Below are 25,136 nucleotides of genomic sequence, written 5' to 3' on the forward strand. Positions count from 1 at the left end.
TGGAAGCCCTCTCTTCAGAACATCTTTAATGTTATTTCTTTTTGTACTTTCTTGTCCCCTTTGAAAACTGCTTCTGGGTATATAATTTAATCTTTCCTTGGAAATTTTATCACGACATAAAAAAGTAAAACTTTAAAAGTGAAACTAGAAAGTTTTCAGGCAATAAAATGATGGATTATGTGGAAAGAAAAAAATTCTTTCATTTCAAATATACTGCAGATTAGCTTTTCTAAGCAAATTGGAGATAGATCTTTTTAAAAGTATCTTACTCAGGGAAATAGCACCTTGAAAGTACTTTTTAAAGGACCTTTTTAAAAGCAGTGTTCCTCGCCCTGCCGCACTCCAAATTCCGCTTGAATTGCTGAAGGTTCTTAAATATAACACTATACCTTCAACCTGTAGTTTAGTCTTTAAATTATTCCAAGGTTACAAAGGGAAAAATGCTTCAGGAATTGTTGTTTCTCCCAAACAAGAAGACTGTCTCAGTATTCTATTGATATAGGAAACTTTTACATGTATACGATTTTATGTAGACTCCTAGAAACCTCGGAATCACTAGTACTGGCAACCTGCAGCAAATTAGCAAGACTCTGTGGCACGGGTTTCTGGATTAATCACATTCTTGGAAGGCTCTACTTTGTATCCCTAAATGCTTTTCATCCCTCAACACTTTTTTTTCTTCATCTAACTGTATTATGTATGATTGTGTGATATTTTAAATACCAAATGAGGAAAAGGTAGAGATACATGGGCAGAAGCTAGACATTATTTTCTACAAATCATTTTCATTGTGACATTCCTATACTAAAAAAGCATGGAGTTTATTTTCTTTTTCACCCCTTCACAAAAGATCAGAAGTAACGAACATTTGCAAGCTTCTGATCGGTACTTATGCACTTAGAAGAGTTATGAAATTGCCCTGAAAAATGAACTTACTCAAAAACAGCAAATCAGACAGGTTGAAAGGTGGATATTACCCCCTGAGAACATCCAGTTCAAAGCTTTCAGTTCAAAGATGAAAAGGCTGAGGTACAGGGTAATTAAATGTGACCTGCTGAAGGTCACCTGGTTAGCACCCAGATGAGAACTCAGGTGTCCTGCCTTGGGAGGTTCTGTGCTCATTATGATAAAAGATTTCCTCTCATTGGGCTTCTCTGACTTGATTTCAGTAAGGAAGTGAAATTGATTAAATGTAATGATAATAGCAAATACTTACAGAGTTTGTTATGTGACAGGCAATGTTCTGAGTGGATTATATACATTAACTAATTTAATCCTCATCACAATCCTATGCAATAGAGACCTTAATTAGTCCCATTTTATAGATAGGAGAATTGAGGCTTAAGATCATACAGCCATATGGTGGAGCTGGGATGCAAACACAGCTGGTCTATTTGAGTGTCTGTGCTCTTACTGACTCTGCTGGATCCCATTTTCTGTAAATAATGTGGCCAAGCATAAGCTTCAACTGGGATTATTTTTTTTAATTTTTATTTTATGTTGGAGTATAGTTGATTAACAATGTTGTGTTGGTTTTAGGTGTACAGCTAAGAGATTCAGTTATACACATACATGTATCTATTCTTTTACAAATTCTTTTCCCATTTAGGTTATTACAGATTATTGAGCAGAGCTCCCTGTGTATACAGTATGTCCTTGTTGGTTATCTATTTTAAATATAGCAGTGTGTATATGTCAATCTCCGCTGGGATTATTTTTACAAACAATAGCACATGCAGTCAAATTACTGTGCACCATTATATGTTTAAATATGTGTTGTCTACATACTCACATGCTATTTAGGTCTACACATTCATATGCATAAATTACCATACACAATACAGAGGTCTGTGCTTTGGGGAATTTTCCTCGTATCAGGACCAGTACTCCAGCCCACACTGAACCCCCTTCTCTCCAAGTCTTAGCAACTTGCCTTGCTTCTTAAGTACAGTGGCCCCAGAAATGGCTTTTGCACCATTACTGTGCTTACGAAAGCTGGCTCTTATCACCACTACCACTGTCTAAGGAAACCACATGCTGATGCAAATGGAGAGACTGCAGTGCCTGGACACTAGGCAGGCTGGACCCAAGCTGGCTCTGGCTTCCCCAGGGGTCACCTGGAAGAGCTGGTTAATATCAGCAGGAAGTATGAAGAAATTAACACCCTGTAACCAATAAGAGATAGGAGGTGGGAGGAAACCAGCAGATAAAGTGTTCCTCGTTGCTCCCCAGGAGGTGCTGTTCCAGGATGCATATAGCCTCTCCAGGGGCATCCAACACAATCTAGCAACTAGCTGTATGGCTGGTTAGTTGTGGTTAGCTGGTCAGCTCAAGAATGCATTACTGCATTCTCTCTGCTTCCCTGTATCAGTTCTCGTTCTCCCTCACTCTTACTCCCCTGAGATTTTAACACCTCCAACCCCAGTAGAGTGTTAGCAAATAACCTCTTTGCTCTGTTTTCTAGGGAACGTGGGCTAAGACAGGAGGGTATTACTGCAGATCAACAATTTCAGTATATAAAAATGCAGTTGGCAGATTGCAGCAATAAGCATGAGTATTGGAGAACACTGGCCATGAAAATTCCTTCCCCCTCTCCCCTCTATGATTCAACAGTATGACAAGCAACTCAACACTCTAGGGTCCATATTTTGACACCATAGAGCTTCCACAGTAGAAACTAAAGAAGTGTAAATTTTCTTGATAAAAGAGATAATTGTTTCAATGTTTTATATCCGTAGCTTTATCTTCAATTTTTTCATATTTAATCGTTCTCTTTGGTAAGATTCAGGAAGCCCTGCTAATCTAAATTGGTGTGTTCCTATGAACACAAGTAAATAAGCCCATTCAAAGATCAAATTATGTAGCTATCGGAGAGGGAACATCTTATAGTCAATTCATTCTTGTAGAATTACAAAAAATTGAATATATTCAAATTTAGATCATTGGGGGCTTCCCTGGTGGTGCAGTGGTTGAGAGTCCGCCTGCCGATGCAGGGGACACGGGTTCGTGCCCCGGTCCGGGAAGATCCCACAGGCCGCGGAGCGGCTGGGCCCGTGAGCCACGGCCGCTGAGCCTGGGCGTCCGGAGCCTGTGCTCCGCAACGGGAGAGGCCACAGCAGTGAGAGGCCCGCGTACCGCAAAAAAAAAAAAAAAATTTAGATCATTGGAGGGGCCAGACAAAAGTGCTTTTATCAGTGTGTAGAGCTATGTAACATCAGTCTTTTAAGACATTTTAGACCTAAATGAATTCTTTCACACCTCATGGTACATACTTTGGAATATGAGCTGGGTATTGGCCTGAGTACTTAGTGGGTATGATGTCATAGGTTAGTCTCCTAAATTTTTATGACAAAGTATCAACTCTTTCACAGGCATATTTGGCATTTAAGACACAAGAAGTTCTCTTTAATCAGTAGGACAGAATGATAGCACCTCAGGGACTCACCAGAGAATTCATCTGTGAAGTAGAAACTGGGCATTTGCCAAAGGATGATGCAACTTGCTTAATAGTTGAGAAAGATGGTCTAGAAGGCGAGTTAACGGTCCATTCCTCTAGATTTACTTAAGCTTCACCGTCATTAATTTAGGTTTTTCCATAAGTAGTAAATCTATATTAAAGTACTTAATTCAATGAAAGCTTTTGTGTGGAATATTATCATTGAATGTTGCACCCTCAGATTTGGAAGAATGGCAGTAGGAGAAGCAACCATCAGAAGAATGTTGCTGTATGTCTTGCAAAATCATCATTTTAAAATGTGGTCTACTGTGGTACCAAAGCTCTTTCTTGTTCTACGTGAGATCGTGCTCAGAAAAGTCATTCAACTTGAAATATTACTCTGTTATTATTTGTTTTGGCTTATGAAAAGCTCAAAGCCGAATAAAGTAATCCACTGTAGTAATTAACATTTTGGGTAATTGCTAAAATGTTTCTTCCCTTTCAATTAATATTGGCCTCTTTATAATATTTAACTGTCCGTTTTCATAGTTTTAATATTGAAGTAGTCTCAAGTCTAAAAAGAGTTATATATAATTACTAACTAAATATGCAATTAAATTTACAAATAAGTAGTTGTAGGTAAATATACATATAAATAGATGAAGCTGGGAATTAAATTATCAACTTAAATCAGGCAAGTTTTAACACGATCATGTCAGTAAAACATACACGTGATGGAAGAAGAGCTGGTAAAGACTAGGCATTTTAGCCTCCACTCCCTGTTTTCCATGTTTTTTGAGCTTTATTTATGTTACTCCTCATGGAAATTTTCTTTATAATGCTACCTTTTTATATCTACTTCTTTCTTCTTCTCAATATTCTTATAGATAATTTAAGTGGAAAGTACAGCAAATATTAATAATCAGCCAGTTATAGGGATAAAATTCAATCAGCGCACTATGTTATTCCAAACTTTATTTAACATAATTTGTTTTAAGAATTATTGAAACTGCCAAGCGACCTTTCAAATTCATTATAACTTAGATGAAAAATTCCACTATTTAGACTATACTAAATAACGTTAAACAACCAGACATCTCAATGTAAAAAGTCTGGTCCATTACTAAATTTATAAAGAGAAAGCAATAATCCAGTTGTCTAGTCCAATTTTTCAGCGGTGTTGCTGTCATCACAGGGCCAACCTCAGACAAAACCCTCTCTGCAGGTGATTGGTTCTCTGTCAGCTCTAAAAACACAGCCTCATTCTTCGGCTTGGGCAGAGTTCATATTGTTTACTCACAGAGTGTGTATTTTGCAAATGGACTATTCCACAGATTAGGCATAAGTGATGAGTTATAGTATAGAAATCACACGGCGAGTCAGTCAAACACTGGCTAAGAAGTGAAAAGTCCCAAATCTCTTCTATTGTGTTATGCGTACGAGTGTGTGGCACCACTGGCAACTCTAAAATCCTGTCTCTTTCTGGGACAGTCACACCAGCCGGTCTCTACCTCCTTTTTGGGGGGATTAATTACCAGGTTTCACCATTAGGTGAACTTCTCTCCCACCATCCTAAATCCAAGGCATGTAGCCCATTCTCCCAGGCGGGGCGCCGTACGTCTCCCGATTTCTTGTTCTCAGTATGACCTGAATCCTACACTGTACAGGCTAAGATTCCACTACTAGTTACTCCCAGACTTCTTTTCTGAATAGGGAACCTTTCTAATGTCTCCGTCTAAATCAATATTCTTGGGAATGAATTTCAGTGCTATCCGTGAAATCAAATCTTGGTGGATGTTAGGAAGTCCCTTTATGCTTTCAACCCTCAACAAGTCACAGGAATTCTATCTGAGATCATTAGTGATAAAACTATAAAAATCCAGCAAATTAGGATCACGCCCATTATAACTACTGATTTAAACCCATAATCTATAATTAACTGTTATGCCTATTATATGCCATTAAATTATATCCATCTGGTTAGAGCTAAACCTGATCACATCTGCATGAACTCAAATTTTAAAATGATATGAGAACAATATAGTCCTCCAAATATAATAGTGAGGTAAAAACATTATAATTTGTTCCTTCTAAGTAGATTTTTTATGACAACAGAAAATATTTCACTTTTTAAAGTAGAAGGCAAAAAAGAACACTTTACACTTAAAAACAGAAAAGCTTTCTCTTTTCTTTAAATAAAGTCATTATAGGTATTTTTTTTCCTGGGATGTTTATGATCGATTTTCCAACTAAATAGTCTCATGAAAATAAAATGTAAGCTTAACAGGGTTCATATGAAAGGAAAATTTTTGTGATTCTAGACCAAAATGTTTTCTCTTAGCAAATTTTCCAGGTGCTTAGCTCTTCAGAATACTCAGAGACAGAAAGAGTCATCTAGTTCTTCACTATAAGGAAATGCTAAATTAACACTGAAATCATAGAATATCCTCTCCAATTACTAGCACAACGGAAAAGAAGATTATTTCCAATCCCACCAGCAATGCCATATATCATATCTCTTTTCTAGTAATAAGACTGGTATAAAAACCCTCAAGAGAGATGAGGCATGAAACGTTGCACTGAAAAGTCACCAGCTAAAATTTAATCACCGAAAGGGTGGACTCTTTCATCTCAGCATAGTACACAGCTCAAAGTCAACACAGAGGATAAAATTTCAAATTAGGAGTCATTTAAATTGCAAGAAGAATAAACCTAGATCAAGGAAGGGATACTGAAGAGACAAACTGCATTGGAGCTACAAACTTGGTAGAAAGATTGCAAGACTTTTTTTTTTCTTTTTTACAAAAAAGAATCCAAGATGTTGGGTCTAACAAAGGTAAATGTCACAAGAAACTGAAACTCAGACCCAGACAAATACACATATATATATAGTTTTACCTTGCTGCGTTGGGATCCTGTGACCTTAAGGAAGGATGAAGACAAGAAGCAAAATAGCAATAAACAATTGCTCGGAAGACAACCGACAGACCACAAATGGTGTGCACGTCAGAAAAATAGTATTATCTGCTGCGCACAGCTCATTCTAATTTAGCTCAGTTTCTCATCAATGAAGATGGAGTTGAGACTAGAAATACACATACATTAGAAAAGATTATAGTGTCATCCAGGAAATTAACCTTAAGGCATTTTTCTCAGCCAGCAATAGTCATGGGTCATTCCCAAATTAGTTTGATTTGGTATTTTTTTACACAATGACTTCAATGCAATGCTGCAGAGATGCTCACATCCAATTATTCCTGAAAGGGGCACTACTCAATATCTACTCCTCACCTACCACTTTTTTGTGGGTCCACTTTAATTAAAGACTTAACAGCTGGCTACTAATATATTTCCAGACTTCTAGCTCAAAGCAGACATGTAAATTAATAGCAGCAAAAAAAAAAAAAAAAAAAAAAAGTCTAATCCATTTCCTTCCATTTAATTTCTTTTTGAAAATTCCAAAAAAAAAAGAACCAATAAATAAGGAGAGGGTAGTTAGCAACAGCTGGTCTTTCTTATAAAAAGCAAAAGTGCAGCCTAAGCAAAGGGGGAAAATAATATTGACTTTCCCTTTGGCTAATGAATATTGAGCAGTATTTCGAATTATACGGAAATGTAAGATCTGAGAAGGTTTGAGGAAATAATCATAAAATAGAACATAGCCCTAGGAATATATGCAATCCTGCCTCATGCAAGCAAACTGCACTGTGTGCCACCACCTACATATGTACAGGGAATGAGTGACCTAATTGGGCAGAAGTCAAAAGAGGCTAAATCTTTAAGACTTCTTCGATTTAGAAAAAAAAAAAAAATCAAACCAAGGGTTTAATGAGAAACTTGATGTCATGTTGCTCTTCCATAAACATTTTTCTGCCACGTCTGTCGGAAATTTCAGATCACATCATTCACTGAGATGAGAACAATTTAAAGCAACCTCATCTCTGAGGGCTCTCAGGAACACTCATTCTGAACATATGGGTTTTATTTGATTCTTTAACTAGTCTATGTTCCTTGGTCTTAACTTCAGCAAATGTTAGGACTCAAATTTGTCCATCCAGCTTCTGACATGCAGTTCCTTGACACAATAAGCTGCAATAAGCCATGAAGCAAGAAACATAAATGTCAGTTATAAGCTATGAAACAATGTTTCAACGTAGACAACAAATACAGAAAGATTCATCTTACTTCAAAACTCTTCACTTCCTCTTCCCCATCATCGTCTTCCTCGTCATGACAACTCTGATACATGTAAAAAAATGTTTTGAAAAGGTCAACAGGATAAGAATATGTTGAGGCAGAAAATATAAAAGAATTTAGCACAGAATACTGAATCATTTGTGTTAGTTTATCATCAATATTGTTTAAATATGTACATTATATATAATAAGCTTAGATGACATGATCAATGAATCTGTGGCCTAAAATAAAATTATACTGTGCATATACAAAATTAAAATACTAAATTACCAATTTTATATATACCATGGAGATATTTATGAGGTCTGTACCACACTACACATACTACTTATTCATGCATTTTCCTTGTGCAAATCAGGTTACAAGCCCTAAAAACAAGGATCACTGTTTTCTCCTTTTTTGTGCTTCCATTACAATGTGTTAATACAGATACATTTAATAACTATGAACTAAAATTAAAAGAAAGCAGTGCCCATTACTTAAAGTGAATCTTGTCATCTTTTTCTTGTTGTTGTTAAGTTCATTTTTTATTGTATTTGGTCCAAAGGAGGAAAGTAAAATTCCAACTGCTACCAAGATTATTCTTTCACAGAAAAATAATAAAACAGGCAATTGCATTATTTTGAGTTATTTTCCCAGAAATGGTAAAGGAGCTGTGCATGTATTCTTATCTAATTTCCACAGCTGAAAATTTTGCTTGCTAAGGAAGCAGAGCTGTTTGGTGGTTAGGAACATGGCCTGAGGATACAGAGTGCCTGGTTCAAATCCTGATGCTGCCATTTATGAGCTGTTTAGTCTAGGGCAAGTTCCTTTCCCTCTCTGGTCTCCGCTTCCTCATATTTAAAGTGGAAATAATAAAAAAAGTAACCATGTTCCTGAGAGAATCACATGAATTAATATATGGAAATTGTTTGCCACTTAGGAACAAACATCTGAAAAACAATAAGCTTTTAATAAATCTCAACTGCTATTATTATCATGGTTTGGTACTAGGAGTATCGTGTTGACCAAAGGAAGCAGGTCATCAGCCAATACCTGTGCTAGGAAGAACCTAACGCTCTTCTAAGTTAGATTACTGCAACCCTTCTAAGGATTTTTTTTATGGTTGGTAAACACTCAGTGTATCCATGAAGCTCATGGAAGAAATGGTTAAATATAACTTACAAATCAGAAAAATACTTTTAACTCAATGATTCACAGTACTTTGAGTACATACGTGAAGTAGAAATGGGACAGGGTACAAAATGTGATCCTTCTATCAGACTCAGTGATAAATGCTAAAAGGTTTGTTACATTCTTTCATTCATTCAACAAACATGTACTGAGCATCGCCCTCTCCATTTCATGAGAATGTGGACATGGTTTGCAAAGGAGAAAATAAGGGGACACAGACCTGTGACAATTTCACTACATGGAAAAGTTGCTAAATAGTATGTTTCACCACAAAATCCAAGATGTTAATTATTCATTCAGAGTGCAGGAACTTTTTGACTATATGTTAATGTCACCTTGACTCCCGTGTCAACAGTTAACCAGGATTTTGAAAATAAATACACATGAGAAGTTTAGCAAAACATATCTGGAAGGCAAATCTGTAACCCTCCATAAATATTGTATGTATAATGTTGAATGCAGAGGAATTCTGGCTGAGCTGCTCCTTTTAGATTACCTACATAATGCTTCTTTCACATGCATTATAAATTAGGAGTGAAACATAGGAATTTTATCAAGTAACAAGCATGATAACTAGCTAATCAAATTAGAATACCAATACAAAATGTCTCTTAAGAATATAAAGTTACACATTTTCTGAAACACATCATCTCCTATACAAATTTCATTACCTTCAGAAATACTGGGAACAAGGTTTGAGTTGAAGAATACATTTAGAAAAGTTGGCATTTTGAGTTATAATGATATGCTTTCAAGCTATAAAATTCATATGATATGTTTGCTTTTATGTAAAGGAATTAAGAGCTCTAGCTGACACACACACACACACACACACACACACACACACACATATACACACACACACATTTTTTTTGGCTGCGTGGCACGTGGAATCTTAGTACCGTGACCACAGATCAAACCCGTGCCCCCTGCAGTGGAAGTACAGTCTTAACCACTGGACCACCTAGGAAGCCTCTGACAAGATATTTTTTACAAAGAATTATTTCGAAACAAAATACCTTAAACTGTTTTCTAAAACTTTCCTAAGAAAATTTAGTGAGATTCTCTTCTAATGAAGTTAAAATTTTGATTTTTAAAAAAACCTATTAAACCTGAATCTATTTGGAGACCTATCTGACAAAATTCAATAAACCCATAAACCACTTTAAACTTGTCCTGATTGCCATGGGGTATGCTGGGACCACAAGAAAACTATAGAGGATGTCTAGCACTTTTTAATGTACTGACCAGAAACAGAGGGATTTACAGGCATAGGACACAATGTTTTTCAATAGCAAACTGCATCCACGCAATTTGTATGATAATGCTAAGTAAACAGTAGGTTCTATTAGATGGTCCTGCAACACAGGACTTAACTTTCTGGATCAAAAGGATCAATTCTAGGCAAGGAAGAGTGATATCGTACTCCAGGAAGGAAAAAAGTGAATAAAACCCATACATAAAGGGGCAGAAGCATGAAATAGAGAATTTAGAAGGAAAAAATTAGAGAAGACCGAAACAGACGATACTTCAGACATTCAGATATCTGGATCAAAACTCAAAACTGGCAAGGAGAATTCATGAAGCAGTAACTGGGGCCCTTCACCTTGCCACTATCCGCTGGAAATTTCATTCTGCAAAACAAGTGTATGTCATACGTTCTTCAGTTGCCTTTCTGATTGCAGTCACTCCTCAGAAGACAGAGGAAGCAAAAAGAAACTTTCAGGATGGATTTAAAACTAAGTTTTGGGTGAGATAGAAAAGAGAAATCTCATAAGAAAGTGATCCTGGCATTTTATCATTTTAACCAGCAAAGAACGAAACACTAGGTATAACTTAATGTGTACCTTTCAGTAAGTTATAAGAGAAAGAAGAGGAAACATTTTCCTTCCTTAGCCAGAAACTCAAAAGACTGAAAACATTATTGAGTGTTTAATTTATGACAGTATCATTCTAGATACTTCCACATGGTTATCTTATTTAAATTGGTAAAACCATTCCCTTAGAACAGAACAGCTTCAGACAGCCCAGAAGGGATGATGAGTACAGAGATATTCTGAGAATCAAGCATGAGTGACCACAATGAGGACAAAAGGAAGGGGCAAGAGCAAACCAATGTGGATGCACTGCAAATTCTCTAAGATGTTCAAAAGAGGAGATATATATGATGCAAGGAAGGGGTTGGAAAGATAAGCAGGAAAACAATTAACCTAAGGGTTAAAATAAAGTGGGGCTCAAAAAATACAAAGATGTGGGCTTCCCTGGCGGCGCAGTGGTTGAGAGTCCGCCTGCCGATGCAGGGGACACGGGTTCGTGCCCCGGTCCAGGAAGATCCCACATGCCGCGGAGCAGCTGGGCCCGTGAGCCATGGCCGCTAAGCCTGCGCGTCCGGAGCCTGTGCTCCACAACGGGAGAGGCCACAACATTGAGAGGCCCGTGTAACGCCAAAAAAAAAAAAAAAAAAAAAAAGATGTAAAATGATTTTTTAACATACAGCCAAACACAAAGCAAGGAGAACAAGGAACAGAAAGTACATGATTTACAGCAGAAACTGTAATAATAATGATAGAGAGAAAAGGCAGAACTACAGCTACATCAAAACTACAGCTACAAACTACATCAGCCGTTTGCTTCAGACTTAACCACCGAAGAGAAGTGATTTTTAAATATGAAAGTTACCTTGCCAAGAGAAATGAACATTAAGACCCCAATGAAATGCTATATTACACCCACCTGGTTGACAAAAATTAATAAAACATAAAATATCAAATATTGGAGAAGATGCAGATCATCAGAATCTCTCTTAAACATTGCAGGGAGGAATGTGATTTAATGCAATGACTTTGGAAAACAGTTTGGCATCTTCTCCTCAAGCTGAATATTCATATACCCTATGACCCTTGACTTTTGGACATGAATAAGAATAGGCATTTCAAACCCTTTTTTCACGTCAGCAAAAACATAGATTCAACGCAAAAGGCTACCAACAAAAAAGTAAATGGATAAGCTATGGTGTAGTTGCACAATGGAATGTAATAGTCAAATCAAATGATCTCCAGCACACACAAGAGTAGAAATGAATCTTAGAAAACAACAGTAAGTAAAACAAGTAAGTACCAAAAGATTACATATAGCATACTGCCCTTTTAAAAGTTAAAACAACTAAAATCTCAAAAATATGTAATTATATATGTAACACACATGTATATATGTAATATATGTATTAATAAATTCATATAACTAATGTATACTATATAAAAGGAAAGCAAGGTTATCCTGAACATGGGCTACAGGAGGATGATTTCCTCGTGTGGGGAGGCAGCGTATGGGTTAATGGAGAGGACCATATGATTACAGGTAGGCTTATTATCAAGGTCTTAGCTTTTCTTGTGAGTGGTGAGTTTATGAGCAGTTACTATATTATTAGAAACTACTAAGTAACTACTTTGAATAAAAGTAGCCCACAATGTAATGGACCAATGATGAGAGTGTATCATGAATCCAGAGCTCTGATTAACCCAATTCTGGGCTCCTATGGAAAATGAAAACTGGAAACAAAAACCAACTAATACGTAAATGTTGCCTTCATAAAGTCCTGCAAATGGAAAAGGAAGACATAAGTCTCTTGAACAGAGTTCAAGTGTCAAGATTCAGGGCAAAAATAATCATATGTGAATGTAAAATGACCACTGGTAAACTCTGAGAAACCATGAAGACCAAGAGAAAGTTTCAGACTCCTGGGATGCAGACTGTCAAAGTGAAGAAAGGCAGCCTCCAAAAACTACTTACTAAAACGTTTGGTATCAATCATCAAAACTAGCAACTTAGATAAACATAGGGAAAGCACACTTACGGGTTTGTGGTTAACATAAATGGAAAGAAATATTTAACACTGGATGAGAGAAATGAACTTTAGAACTATTTTGGCCTTGGGACTTCCCTGGTGGCGCAGTGGTTAAGAGTCCGCCTGCAGATGCAGGGTACATGGGTTCGTGCCCGGTCTGGGAAGATCCCACATGCCACGGAGCGGCTGGGCCCGTGAGCCATGGCCGCTGAGCCTGCGCGTCCGGAGCCTGTGTTCCGCAATGGGAGAGGTCACAACAGTGAGAGGCCCGATTACGGTAGGCAAAAAAAAAAAAAAAAAAAAAAGAATCTGCCTGCTAGTTTAGGGGACATGGGTTTGATCCCTGGTCCAGGAAGATCGCACATTCCGTGGAGCAGCTAAGCCCGTGTGCCACAACTACTGAGCCTGCGCACTAGAGCCCGCGAGCCACAACAACCGAGCCCGCGTGCCACAACTACCGAAGCCCACATGCCTAGAGCCCGAGCTCCACAAGAGAAGCCACCGCAGTGAGGAGCCCATGCACCGCAACGAAGAGTAGCCCCCGCTCACCACTAGAGAGGAAGCCTGTGCGCGGCAACGAAGACCCAACAAAGCCAAAAATAAATAAATTTATTAAAGAAAATTTTTTTGGCCTTGGATAATGGTGTAACTCTAATTAGAGAAACGATGACTTATACTTAACTAAAGAGTATATCAACTGCCAAAATACAGGTATGTGAGGTAAACCTCAGAAGAAATTCATAAATGACATGGAATTTAGGTGAACATGCAAGTTCTTGACAAAAACGCAATCTGGCTGCCAAAAAACCAGTGAATTCTTACAATTTATTGTAAATATATAGAATTCCAAGGCAGAATAAGCGAGGATCAAGTCCCAGTGTGCACTACACAAGTGAACTCACAGCCAGCACACTGTGTTCAAGTAATTTCTGGGGGGCACATATTGCTAGATGATTGAGAGAAGAATGAACTGAGTAATGGAAGCTTAGCATTCCTGGGACACATTAAACAATAAAAGGAACAAGATTATTTAATTATGAAGGGAGAATCTTGAGAAAAAGCATCATCAAATATTTGATCACTTATCAAAAGAGATTAAACTTCAGGATTCAACCAGGACAAATGCAGAGGCTGCTTCTGCTCCAGCCACAAGGAAGAACCTGAACCATCGGGAATCTCCTACTCTCAAAACAGGAGCTTCTCCCTTTTTAGCCCACGCGCTCACTGCTTCTTCAACTGCGAGGACAACAGTCCACGGACTCCTTTACAATCTCCTTACTTATCAGCTCCTTCTTTCCTCATTTCCTTATTTATCCTAGTTAGAATCCAAGATCCAATGCCTCAGCCACTCTCAGAGCGATACACAAAACCCCTGTGATCCCCTGTCCTTCGACAACAGTCTGGCAAAAATCCTTATCCTTGACAAATCTAACTTCCTGCCTTCTCTGAATCTGCACTTGGTTCTGGGAACTGCTAGAGAAAAGCCACACAACCAGAAGACTGGCACTGTCCAAATTCATAAAAAACGACATCGATCAGGCTTTCCACACTGCCTGGCAATTCTATTTTAGTTTCCAGTCAATACTCAGTCCTAATTTCCACAGAAGGAAATATCCTTCCTCTTTAATCTTTTAACCTAGTGTTTTTTTAATATCTATTTTAATGAAGTATAGCTGATTTACAATGTTGTGTTAGTTTATGGTGTACAGCAAAGTGATTCAGGTATACGTACATATAATAGTTTGCATCTTCTAATCCCAAATCCATCCCCTCCCACCCCCTTGGCAACCACGAGTCTGTTGTCCATGTTTGTTTTCTAGATAAGTTCTTTGTGTCATATTTTAGATTCCACATGTAAGCAATACCATATGGTATTTCTCTCTTTCTGACTTACTTCACTCAGTACGATAATTTCTAGGTCCGTCCATGTTGCTACAAATGGCCTGATTTCATTCTTTTTCATGGCCGAGTAGTTTTCCATTGCATATATATAGAATTCATATTCTTTAACCATTTATCTGTCAACAGATATTTAGGTTGTTTTCATGTTTTTTAAACTGTGGATTTCAACCCATTAACTGGACGTGAAATCTATTTAGTGAATCATGATCTCAAACAACTTTTATTTAAATAGAATAGAAAATATCAGACTGCACTGCTCACAGTACAAGTATAATTTCATGATGATTTTCTTTCAAGGTATCTGTTTTTATGTTTCTATAAATAGACTTGGTAAATGCATTTCTGACCGTGGGTTACGGTTTAAAAGAAAGCTGGAAAGCCACGACTTTTCTCTTATGCTCTGTAAGCTGTCCTGCTGCCCTGCTCCCACCTACTCAAAGCCTCACTCCACAAATTATTCCCTTGTCTACTCTTCTGGGTCCTTCCCACCAGAACAGAAGCATGTTCAAATCTATTTTTAAAAAGTTAAAAAAAAGGCAAATAGGCAAAAATAATCCCCCTTCAACCTCACAATTCTATATAGATATTTATCACCCTCTACCTTTCTCTTCCTTCTCAGTCTTCTCAGTAAAGAGATGTCTATGCCACATCTACTCACACATGAGACTCTTACTTACTTCCCCACAATACACACTTGGACCACAGTGCGCCATCTCACAACCCTCTGCAACTGTCCTCACCATGGTCACATGATGTCCATGTAATAAATCCTGGAGAATTTTCAATCCTTACCTTGAATAAGGTTCAATCCCTCAGCAGAGTAAGATTTTGTTGACCACACACTCCAACAGTTACTATATATCTCACACGTAAGATCCTCTCCTATTTTTTGGGGGGGTGGGCAGGGAAGCTCCTTTTTTTCTAACCATCTCTTAAGCATCCATGTCTTTAGAGGCTTGGTCCTAGCCACCTGTTCTTCTCATGCTTCCTTCTCTGCCTGGGAAAGATCATCTACTACTGTGGCTTCAATTACCTTCTAATGCTGACAATTCCCAAAACTGTAATTTTATTTTATTTTTAAAATAAATTTATTTATTTTATTTATTTTATTTTTGGCTGCGTTGGGTCTTTGCTGCTGCGTGCAGGCTTTCTCTAGTTGCGGCGAGCAGGGGCTACTCTTCGTTGTGGTGCGCGGGCTTCTCATTGTGGTGGCTTCTCTTTCTGTGGAGCTCGGGCTCTAGGCAAGCGGGCTTCAGTAGTTGCGGCACGTGGGCTCAGCAGTTGTGGCTCGCAGGGCTAGAGCACAGGCTCAGTAGTTGTGGCACATGGGCTTAGATGCTCCGTGGCATGTGGGATCTTCCTGGACCAGGGATCAAACCCATGTCCCCTGCATTGGCAGGCGGATTCTTAGCCACTGTGCCACCAGGGAAATCCCCCCAAATCTGTAATTTTAAGCCGTCTGTGAGATGTGGAATGTCAGACATGACTATCTTATTGCATGTTAGACATCTCCACTTAGCTGTCTCACAGGTATTTTTAACTAACATGTCCAAAATTTAATTTGCCATCTTTCCTCTTCACTCTAGGCCTGCAATGATTCTGGTGATCCCCACCTTAGAATATGGTTCTGCCATCTACGCAGCTGCCCCAGTCAGAAGCCTCAGCGAAACCTGACTCCTCTTCCCCTCATTCATTCTCAGGTTATGAGATTAAACAAAATAAGCACCCAGTAAATACTAGCTATTACTATCTTTTCATGGTCAATTCATCATTCAACAGTTAGGGACTTCCTTGAAGCTCAGACTAACGCTACATAAACTACTCCCACTACTCTTATTTTTTTATTTTTTATTTTTTGCAGTACGCGGGCCTCTCACTGTTGTGGTCTCTCCCGTTGCGGAGCACAGGCTCCGGACGCGCAGGCTCAGCGGCCATGGCTCACGGGCCCAGCCGCTCCGTGGCACGTGGGATCTACCCGGACCGGGGCACGAACCCCTGTCCCCTGCATCGGCAGGCGGACTCTCAACCACTGCGCCACCAGGGTAGCCCTCCCACTACTCTTAATTGTTTCTCTACCATTAAACTTGTCAGAGTTTTTTTGTAATCATTTGTTCAAATTTTGTCTCCTCCATCAGATGATAAACTCCAAGAAGGCAGGGTGTGTGTGTTACTTTCTGGTTCACCACATTATCTCCAATACCTTCATGTTGAGTGAATATTTGTTGAATGAATGAATTTTTGGAAAATTAGTGAGCTCTCCATAAATAAAATGTTAAAGGAAGAAACAATGATTACCTGTCAAAAACGTTAGACGAGATATTCAGGCAACAAGTGGAAAGTTGAGATTAATGCCCTGTAGGGTTCTAAAATTTAACGATATTTTATTTTAATCTAGAAACACACAGATTCTTATATTTTGCCATTAAAATCAAGACATTTATTTACCTTTGCCATAATATCTGCATAAGCCATATATAAAAAATCTTCCTCCAGTTTGCTATGAAAAACAAGAAAAAAATCAGTTTTTAAGTAGCAGGTTAGTTACATGCAAAATCACCACCACTGTATAAAATAACTTTTATCTTTCAACAAGTATGTCTTTTTAAAAAGAAACAAACACAAAACTCAGGCAAAGCGATTATTCAGAAATATTGTAGAATCAGAGAGCAAAGATCTTAGACTTCCTAAACAGTGGCCCCATCCTACCTTACGGAAGAGACCTTCAAGTCTCACAAAATAAATGATCTATTGATTTACACACAAATGTAATAACATTAGTATTCTCTTAAAACTACAAAAGTTGAACCAAGCAAATTTACATGATGTCAGGGCTTTTGACAGCAGACGTGATATCTGACATTTGTTGGAAAGACTTCCCCAATTATTATGCTACTACGTAGTTTAAAAATATGATGGTCATAATGATTCTTAAAAATTAAGATAGGTCAAAATCTGTTTACTATCCTCTTTTGAAAAATTATGGAAACCACTAATTCACTGAAGAAAGGCTTCCATCAAAAAATACCTGACGTTTTGCAAAGTTATTTTAGCAGTTTTAAACTTATAGCCATCAGAAAAATCCACTTATGAGAAATACCTCATTACCTGACAATGCCAGACAGGGAGCTGCTCTATGCTTAGGGATGAGATGATTTTGTTAGTTAGGAAATAATAAGAGAAAGAGAGAGAAATCGTGAGAGAAGGATGGATCACATTAGCTAAGAGGGAGAAATGTACATTATTACGACATGCATAGAGGTCAGATGAACTCTGTGAGACTCAGGTGGATATGGATTGATAATTAAATTCTCTGCAGAGGATGAGGGAGGCCTGGGGCAAAGTAGGCTTTCTCCCCCATGGCAGGGAAGCAGGTAAAGGTTTTAAAACCTCCACCATGGCTCATCTACAGAATCAGCCTGTGCGGTGCCCCTGTAATGAGCAGATACTGAGCACATTTTGATTACTGGGCTTATGAGTGCATTTCTTATTCAACTCCATAGAGGTTTGCCCTTTGTGGTTTCAGTGAATTCATATGACCAAGACTGTAGGAACCAAGAAAAATGGAGAATGCCCATAAAATAGATCTCAAAGAAACCTTCCACTGAAAGGATGGCGCACCCACCTCCTCAAGTTTCCTAAGACTTACTGCTGAATGGAGACAGAATCCACCCAGGAAATTTGGGGTCACCAGTGGTCTCCAAACATTTTTGGTACTGAAATTTGCTTTGGGCTCTTTTATTTTCTAAAGCTTGTTTGTGATCAACAGGAAGATTCAGAATCAAGTCAACCAGCTAATTACAATGTTGTTAAGAAAAATGAGAGCTAGGTAAATATTTGGTAGGTAACTATTAAAGCCTGAAGTTGTGTGAGCGTTGGTTCGTAGTGTATGCCAGACTGGTCCTATCTTTGAACACTTCTCTCTCCTCCCAAGAACAAGATGAAACTGAAACAGGAACATGTGACGGACAGAACACTCAGACACGGGTTTCTATCTGTTCTTCCTACGTCTCGTGTGAATCCTCCCAACCATACCATTTCTCCGTTAAAGCCGTTCGACTGAACAGAAGTATCAGCTGATGGAGAGGATCAACCCGCTTAGTTCCTTCATCTTCTTCCGGAGGTTCTGCTCCAGGTTTCTATTCAAAAGTCAAATTTATAAAATTTCACATTTAGGTGAAATGTTCACCCAGACCCAGGAACAACAAATAAAAAGAAAGCCTTTTTCATCCTATTGTGGTGCGTGAGTGTGTCTGTGTTATATGCATTGTACCTGCACGTGTATGCACGTGTGTGTGTTATATTACCGACGCAAAAGTATGCAGCTTTAAAAAAAAAAAAGCTATTTAATAATGGGACCAAAAAACACTATGGGCAAAGATGACTTACATCGTTTAAAAATTCTGAATGCCATTCTTATAAGCAGATTCATAACTAACTGAAAAGTGTATCTGCTACACGGATTTCAGCTTTAGGGAGGGCTCAATTTACAAAGAATTGCAATAAAATGCTACATCACTCCAAGTATAAAAATGTTCATGTAGCAAGGCAAACTGATTATCAAATGAAACATTTTTGTTGCCTACACAGACAGAGAAAGGCAAAGAATGCTGAATGAGTTAATGTCTGAATCACTTACACATTATTTTTTCTCATTTTCAGTTACTTTTAAAACTTAAAAAAGTGATTTCATTCTATTGGATAGAACATGTACCATGAGGAAAATTATGAAGCATTTTTACTGACTGTAGAATTAATTAATCCCATTTGTTGAACGATTTAATGCATTTTATATCTCTATAAGAATTACCCATTCAGACTGAGATTCTCTCTACCTAAATATGTCCTTTCTTGGATTTAAGGCTTAATGTTGCAGGTACTGTGTAACTTTCTACAAGGTTGAATATTCTAATATTCTACAGGTTTTGATTTTAAAAAGAAATGAAATTCATTTAAAATATAAGGGGGTAATCAGGGTTAAGGTTTTATGAACTGGATTAGTTTATCCTTTATGTTCCCTAATAAGTTGTGAGTTAAACAAAACAAAACAAACTGTTAGACAAGAGGTCTTTAACTTGGGAATCATAACGCCTCTGACTAGTCTGCAAAATTCTGCAGGACTATATGCTTATAAATTTTCCTAAGATGGCCCTTGGTCAGATTTTTAAATAGGTCCACAGCTCATAAAAAATTAAGACAATGGCTCCCGAGTGAAGCACTCTCAGTAACACAAGCCTCCTTATCAGCATGGTTGGACTGAAACATTCTACTTGCCGTTTATACTATATTTACCATGACTTCCTGCTCATCCTGTACCCAATCTATCATTCTCTGCCCTGTCTATGTTTAACAACCAGCTACTTTTCATTGGCTTTTGTCAACCTTCGATCTAGTTTTGGTGAATAATTCTTTATGGTTCAGCTTTTATAGTAATATCCTGGTTCGGAGGTGTCTGAAGGTGCTTTGAGGAAGAATTTAAAAGAATAATAGAGTCAAAGTTTAGTTAAATTCTGAATTGCTGGATGCGGATGAGATCTCTTTGAAATAAGAAGAGTGAATTTTTCCCTAAACACTGCATGCAATAACAATCGAGAATAAAGTTTCCTAAGGCCCACACACTGCAATGATGTTTTCTCTTCAATGTTATAAGATAAATGGCTCACACCAATGTTATCCCACCAAGCCCAGACTTTCTTTCATCTTCTAACCCCATTAAAAATGTACCGCTAAATCTTCTATCAGTTTATCTTCAAAGTAATGTTCTTCCGTCTCAATCCAAGATTTTTCATATCCCTGAAGAAAGAGATTGACAGCCCGATGCCTAAAAGGTAAGCACAATTTCAAACAGTTATTTTTAATTAAAGTGAAAAGGTATTCAGTAGCACTTTATCGCTGGATTATCTGTGCACTCAAAGAATAAAATAAAAATAAACTTCCTACTCTCAACTGGAAGGGAAGATATCACAGAGGACAGAGAAGGGTTTCTCAGATCACACACTGACATGGATTTAGTTATTTCTAGGTTTTGTAACATTGGTCAAGTTATGCAACTTTGTCGACTTTCACTTCTCTCATTTATAAAACTAGGATAACCCCATCTACGTGTCAGTTTTGTGAGACTCAAACTGAGATAAAGAATGTAAAGCACATTGGATAGATGCTCATTACATGGTAGCTCTTATGACATGAAGTGGCTCTGGATAAACGATGTTATGGAATTATCCAATGCTCCTGTTAGCATTGGATACAGACCCTGAGGATCACAAAACTAAATGTATTAAGGGAACGTTATGGGAGTGTATATCCAAAGACTAAATCCCAGAATACTGATGATAAGTGGTTGCCTACGAATTAAAGAAGACCAGTGAAGACTAAAACCATAAGTTAAACTCATCGTGAAATTGATGAGATTTATGGCTAAGGTTCCACTCTAAGAAAATCATGTCAATGAGGGAACATCATAAGACAATACCAGACGTGTTAAAATGAGCCGGCGCCATTGAAGGATGGAACGCTGAGCTTAACAGTATCAAAGGCGGGCTAAGGAATCATGAGACATAAAGGTAGACAGGTTTATGAAGGGCCTTGAAATCCAGGGAGAAGAACCGTCAACACAGATGGAACGGCCAGAACTCGCCATAAATCCTTGCACGAGAGCGGCTCAACCTTACTGGTACATCAGAATCCCCTGTGGAGCCTTTAAACAGTACACATGCTAAGCCCTCGGGTATTCTGATTCAACAGGTTGAGCCTTGGCTATTTCTCAAGCAAATCTGAGTGTATTTCCTAAAAGCACCAGGTCTGAGAATATTCCCACTGGAATAAGGGGTACAATTTTGAATACGTTATATCCGAGACAGTGGAACGGCAGACTCCGTGACATCGCAGAAACTACCTCGGAATCTGCTGTCATCAACATGATGTGAGTCAATAAAGGGAGTTGAAGAGGTGACCTTGAAGGGAAGGATGGTGATGTGAAACGGTTCAAAGGAAAAGTTGAACACCGTATGCTAACACATATACATAGAATCTAAAAAAACGGTACTGATGAACCTAGTGTCAGGGCAGGAATAAAGACGCAGACGTAGAGAATGGACTTGAGGACATGGGGAGGGGGAAGGGTAAGCTGGGAAGAAGTGAGAGAGTGGCATGGACATATACACACTACCAAATGTAAAACAGATAGCTAGTGGGAAGCAGCCACGTAGCACATGGAGATCAGCTCGGTGCTTTGTGTCCACCTAGAGGGGTGGGATAGGGAGGGTGGGAGGGAGACGCAAGAGGGAGAGGATATGGGGATATATGTATACACATAGCTGATTCACTTTGTTGCACAGCAGAAACTAATACAACATTGTAAAGCAATTATAATCCAAAAGAGTTGTAAAAAAAAAAGAAAAGAAAAGAAAAACTTGATGAAACTTGGAAAATGTCTGTATAGGAGGAACCAGAAAAGAAATAAGAATATGAATTCAAGGTCAATGTTCTATTTGACTGAACTGTGACACCATAATTGAGCCAGAGAATTCAGAAGCAGCACGTGGTTTGAGAAGGAACTCAAATACATTTTATACTTAGTGAGTGACGAGATGGCAAGGAATTTACCGGCCTTAGTGAAATCGAAAAGTTTTGTTTGTTTTGCTTTGTTAGTGGCAGGGGGCAGGGAGGAGTTATGTTTTTGTCTTTTTTTTTTTTTTTTTATTCATTCATTCAAACACTTACTGAAAGTCAGTGCTCTAGGTACTGAAGATATGAAATTGAACATAGCTCTAAAGGATCTCAAAGTCTGAATCAGAGAGACAAACAGCCCCAATACTATAGGAAAGTGCCCACAACTAGAGGTATTTAAAAGTTTCCTAGAAACAAACAGGAGGAAGCATTTTCAACTTGGAAGAGGTAGAGGGCGTGGCTTGGTCAGAGATGGTCCAAAAAAGGGATGCAGCTGAGCTGAGCCTTGTTTAACAGACATGGGGAAGATGCCACTTGTATAAAGCTCAGAGTGGGAAACAGCACAGTTTCTTAGGAGAATCACAAGAAGGTGGAAATGGTACCCTGGGCTAGACTTCAATGCCACGGGTTACTTTTCTTTTAACAAGTATATCTCCTGTATCTCTAGGAGAAGGTTGATGGGTCTGTCAAACATGTTTACGTTATTCCCATAAGTTAGTTCCATATCAGTTCTTTTCCCCAAAGGCTAAATCATCACAAAAATAATAAACAACAATTAACACTGCTTGTGTTATGTTCAGTTCTAAGCACTGTGTATACTTCGACCCATTAAATAACCTGAACAAGTCTATGAGGCAAATTTTACGGTACAAAGTCAGGTAAGAACCTTGACCAAGGTCATGCATCCAGAAGCTGAGAGGTCAGGATTCAAATCAAGGCAGTCTGACCCCCAAGACTGAGTTCCTAATTACTCTATCCTGCCTCACATGTGTGAGCAGATCCTCCTGAGTATTTAAAAGTAATAGAAAACAAACTTATGGTTACCAAAGGGTAAAGGGTGGGGAGGGATAAATTAGGAGTGTGGGATTAACATACACACACTACTATATATAAAGTAAACAACAAAGACTTACTGTATAGCACAGGGAACTAACTATATTCAATATTTTGTAATAACCTATAAAAGAATCTGAAAAAGAATAGATTTTTATAAATGTATAACTGAATCACTTGAAACACCTGAAACTAACACAACTATACTTCAATAAAAAATAAAAGTCATTTAATAACGACATTACAGACCAATGAGAATACCCGACAAAGGAAAACAAAGTCAAGAATTACACAGAAAAGCCAATAAATCTTGTCCATCCTTCTCTTTGGACTATTGTTCTCGTGTTAAGGTAGATGCCTCCTATCACTTGTTAGGGGAAGAATAACTTGAATCCATTATAAACGTTAAAGAAATTCTGACCTTGGCAGATTATACAAAGGAGCCATCCGAAAGCAGGCAACCACTGCCCGTTTCCTCTGCTTAGAGAGCAGTTTGTGCCACACGGCCTTTTTCGATCTCTGAGGATGCTCGACCTGAGGTAGAATGACACAAAGACATATGTATTTAACCCCCCAAAGGCCCTCAAAAATACAGCTGCATCTTTTAGCTAAAAACTTTTAGAATTTCAATCCCAAAAGTACCTCCCAATTATTATGGGAAAACCCATGTCCTCAAAGTTACCCAATGCTAAATTTGAAATAGTTTCAAATGTTACATAGTTTCCTTAGTAAAAATACAATATTTTCCCAACACTGTGTACTTTAGAAACTATGTCATCTTTAAAAATCAAAGAAATATAAAACTATTCTATATAAAACAATTTTGTATCCTTTTCAGAATTCGGTTATGGTGCCAAAACATAGTTTTTGCCTATGCAAAACAATGAACCTATTCTTATTTATTTATCCATTTCCACTAATTTTATCATAAGAGCTACAACAGTAAACATAAACAGAGGCAGTTAAAGAAAATTCTAACGAAAAGTCCACTGTTCCTTAAAGAAAATTCTAACGAAAAGTCCACTGTTCCTTAATATAACAGGATGGAGAGATGACAAGTCTTTTTGAACACATTAGTAGGAGTGAGTAAAAGAATTTAATTTTGCAAAAATGTTAAAATATATAATTACTTTGTTAGAGAGGGACAAATGAGAATTCAAAAGTTGCAGTAAATGATGCAAGCAAGCTATGTGTTTAGCTAATGGTGTTTGGAATTTCCAGAAGAAAAAGAGATTAATTGTAAGTATTAGAGAGAAAAAAATCCCAGCATAGAATTCTAAATTAATTAGTAATTTCTAGGCAATTGAACACTGTACTTCCCGGACTGTAATATCTCCGGCGCATACATGTAGATTTCTGGAAGAAATAAAAACGTTACATTAGCTAAAAAAGCAAAACTAAATTTATTATCCTTTGCAGTAAAGGGTCAACATATGAATGTAATAATGCCTGAAGAAAACATTGAGAATGTTTGGATTACAGTGGTTTGGAAATTTTAACAAAACAATTTGTATAATTTGAAAGCACTTATTTCTGTGATCTTCTTCCTTCTATAGGATCAATAAACACTTTTTGATAATTATCCAGTTCAATTTTCTTCTTGGTTCTATTAAGCAAAACAAAACATTGTTGAGACACTGCAGGTGAAAACAATCAAGGGTAGTATTATTCACCTAGAATATGGCATTCTGATCGACATGGGTGATAGTCAACAAACATAATTAACAAGGAAAGACCTTAAATAGTGAATTTTCCTATAAATCAAGTAAATAGATGTTGTTAAGATCGGTGATCCAAGGGTGAACATCAAGATGTGTCTTGTAACTGTTTGAACACCTGGGTTTGCTGCTGTGTTAGCCTGTCTGGAGTTTGAGTATTAGAAAATTCCAAGGAGACAGCTTACTGTCCTAAGAAAAATGACCAGATGTACAGTACAAAATGTTCAATTGCAAAGGTCGCTGACCCTTGAGCCAGATGAAGTCTTTCCTCTGCACCCACTGTTTTTGCACTGAGTGTGGCAAATGAAAATATTCTTTGCAAACTATTCTATGACTCACAAATTAACATTAGAATAGAGGTATTAAA

General features: G+C 37.8%; 1 protein-coding gene across 1 annotated transcript in view; it reads right to left on the reverse strand.

Moving 5' to 3' along the window:
* RYR2 (ryanodine receptor 2) overlaps positions 1 to 25,136 on the reverse strand; it is a 510,050-nt gene that overhangs the window by 80,097 nt on the left and 404,817 nt on the right. The window contains exons 75-80 of the mRNA XM_073793696.1: positions 23,473 to 23,585; positions 20,274 to 20,370; positions 18,585 to 18,688; positions 16,998 to 17,049; positions 7,622 to 7,675; positions 6,335 to 6,358 (exon numbers count right to left, since the gene is read on the reverse strand). Of these exons, the coding sequence (XP_073649797.1) occupies positions 6,335 to 6,358; positions 7,622 to 7,675; positions 16,998 to 17,049; positions 18,585 to 18,688; positions 20,274 to 20,370; positions 23,473 to 23,585 (444 nt within the window). The remainder of the gene's footprint in view (positions 1 to 6,334; positions 6,359 to 7,621; positions 7,676 to 16,997; positions 17,050 to 18,584; positions 18,689 to 20,273; positions 20,371 to 23,472; positions 23,586 to 25,136) is intronic.

This window comes from Tursiops truncatus, chromosome 16 (genome assembly GCF_011762595.2).
Source record: "Tursiops truncatus isolate mTurTru1 chromosome 16, mTurTru1.mat.Y, whole genome shotgun sequence".
NCBI lineage: Eukaryota > Metazoa > Chordata > Mammalia > Artiodactyla > Delphinidae > Tursiops > Tursiops truncatus.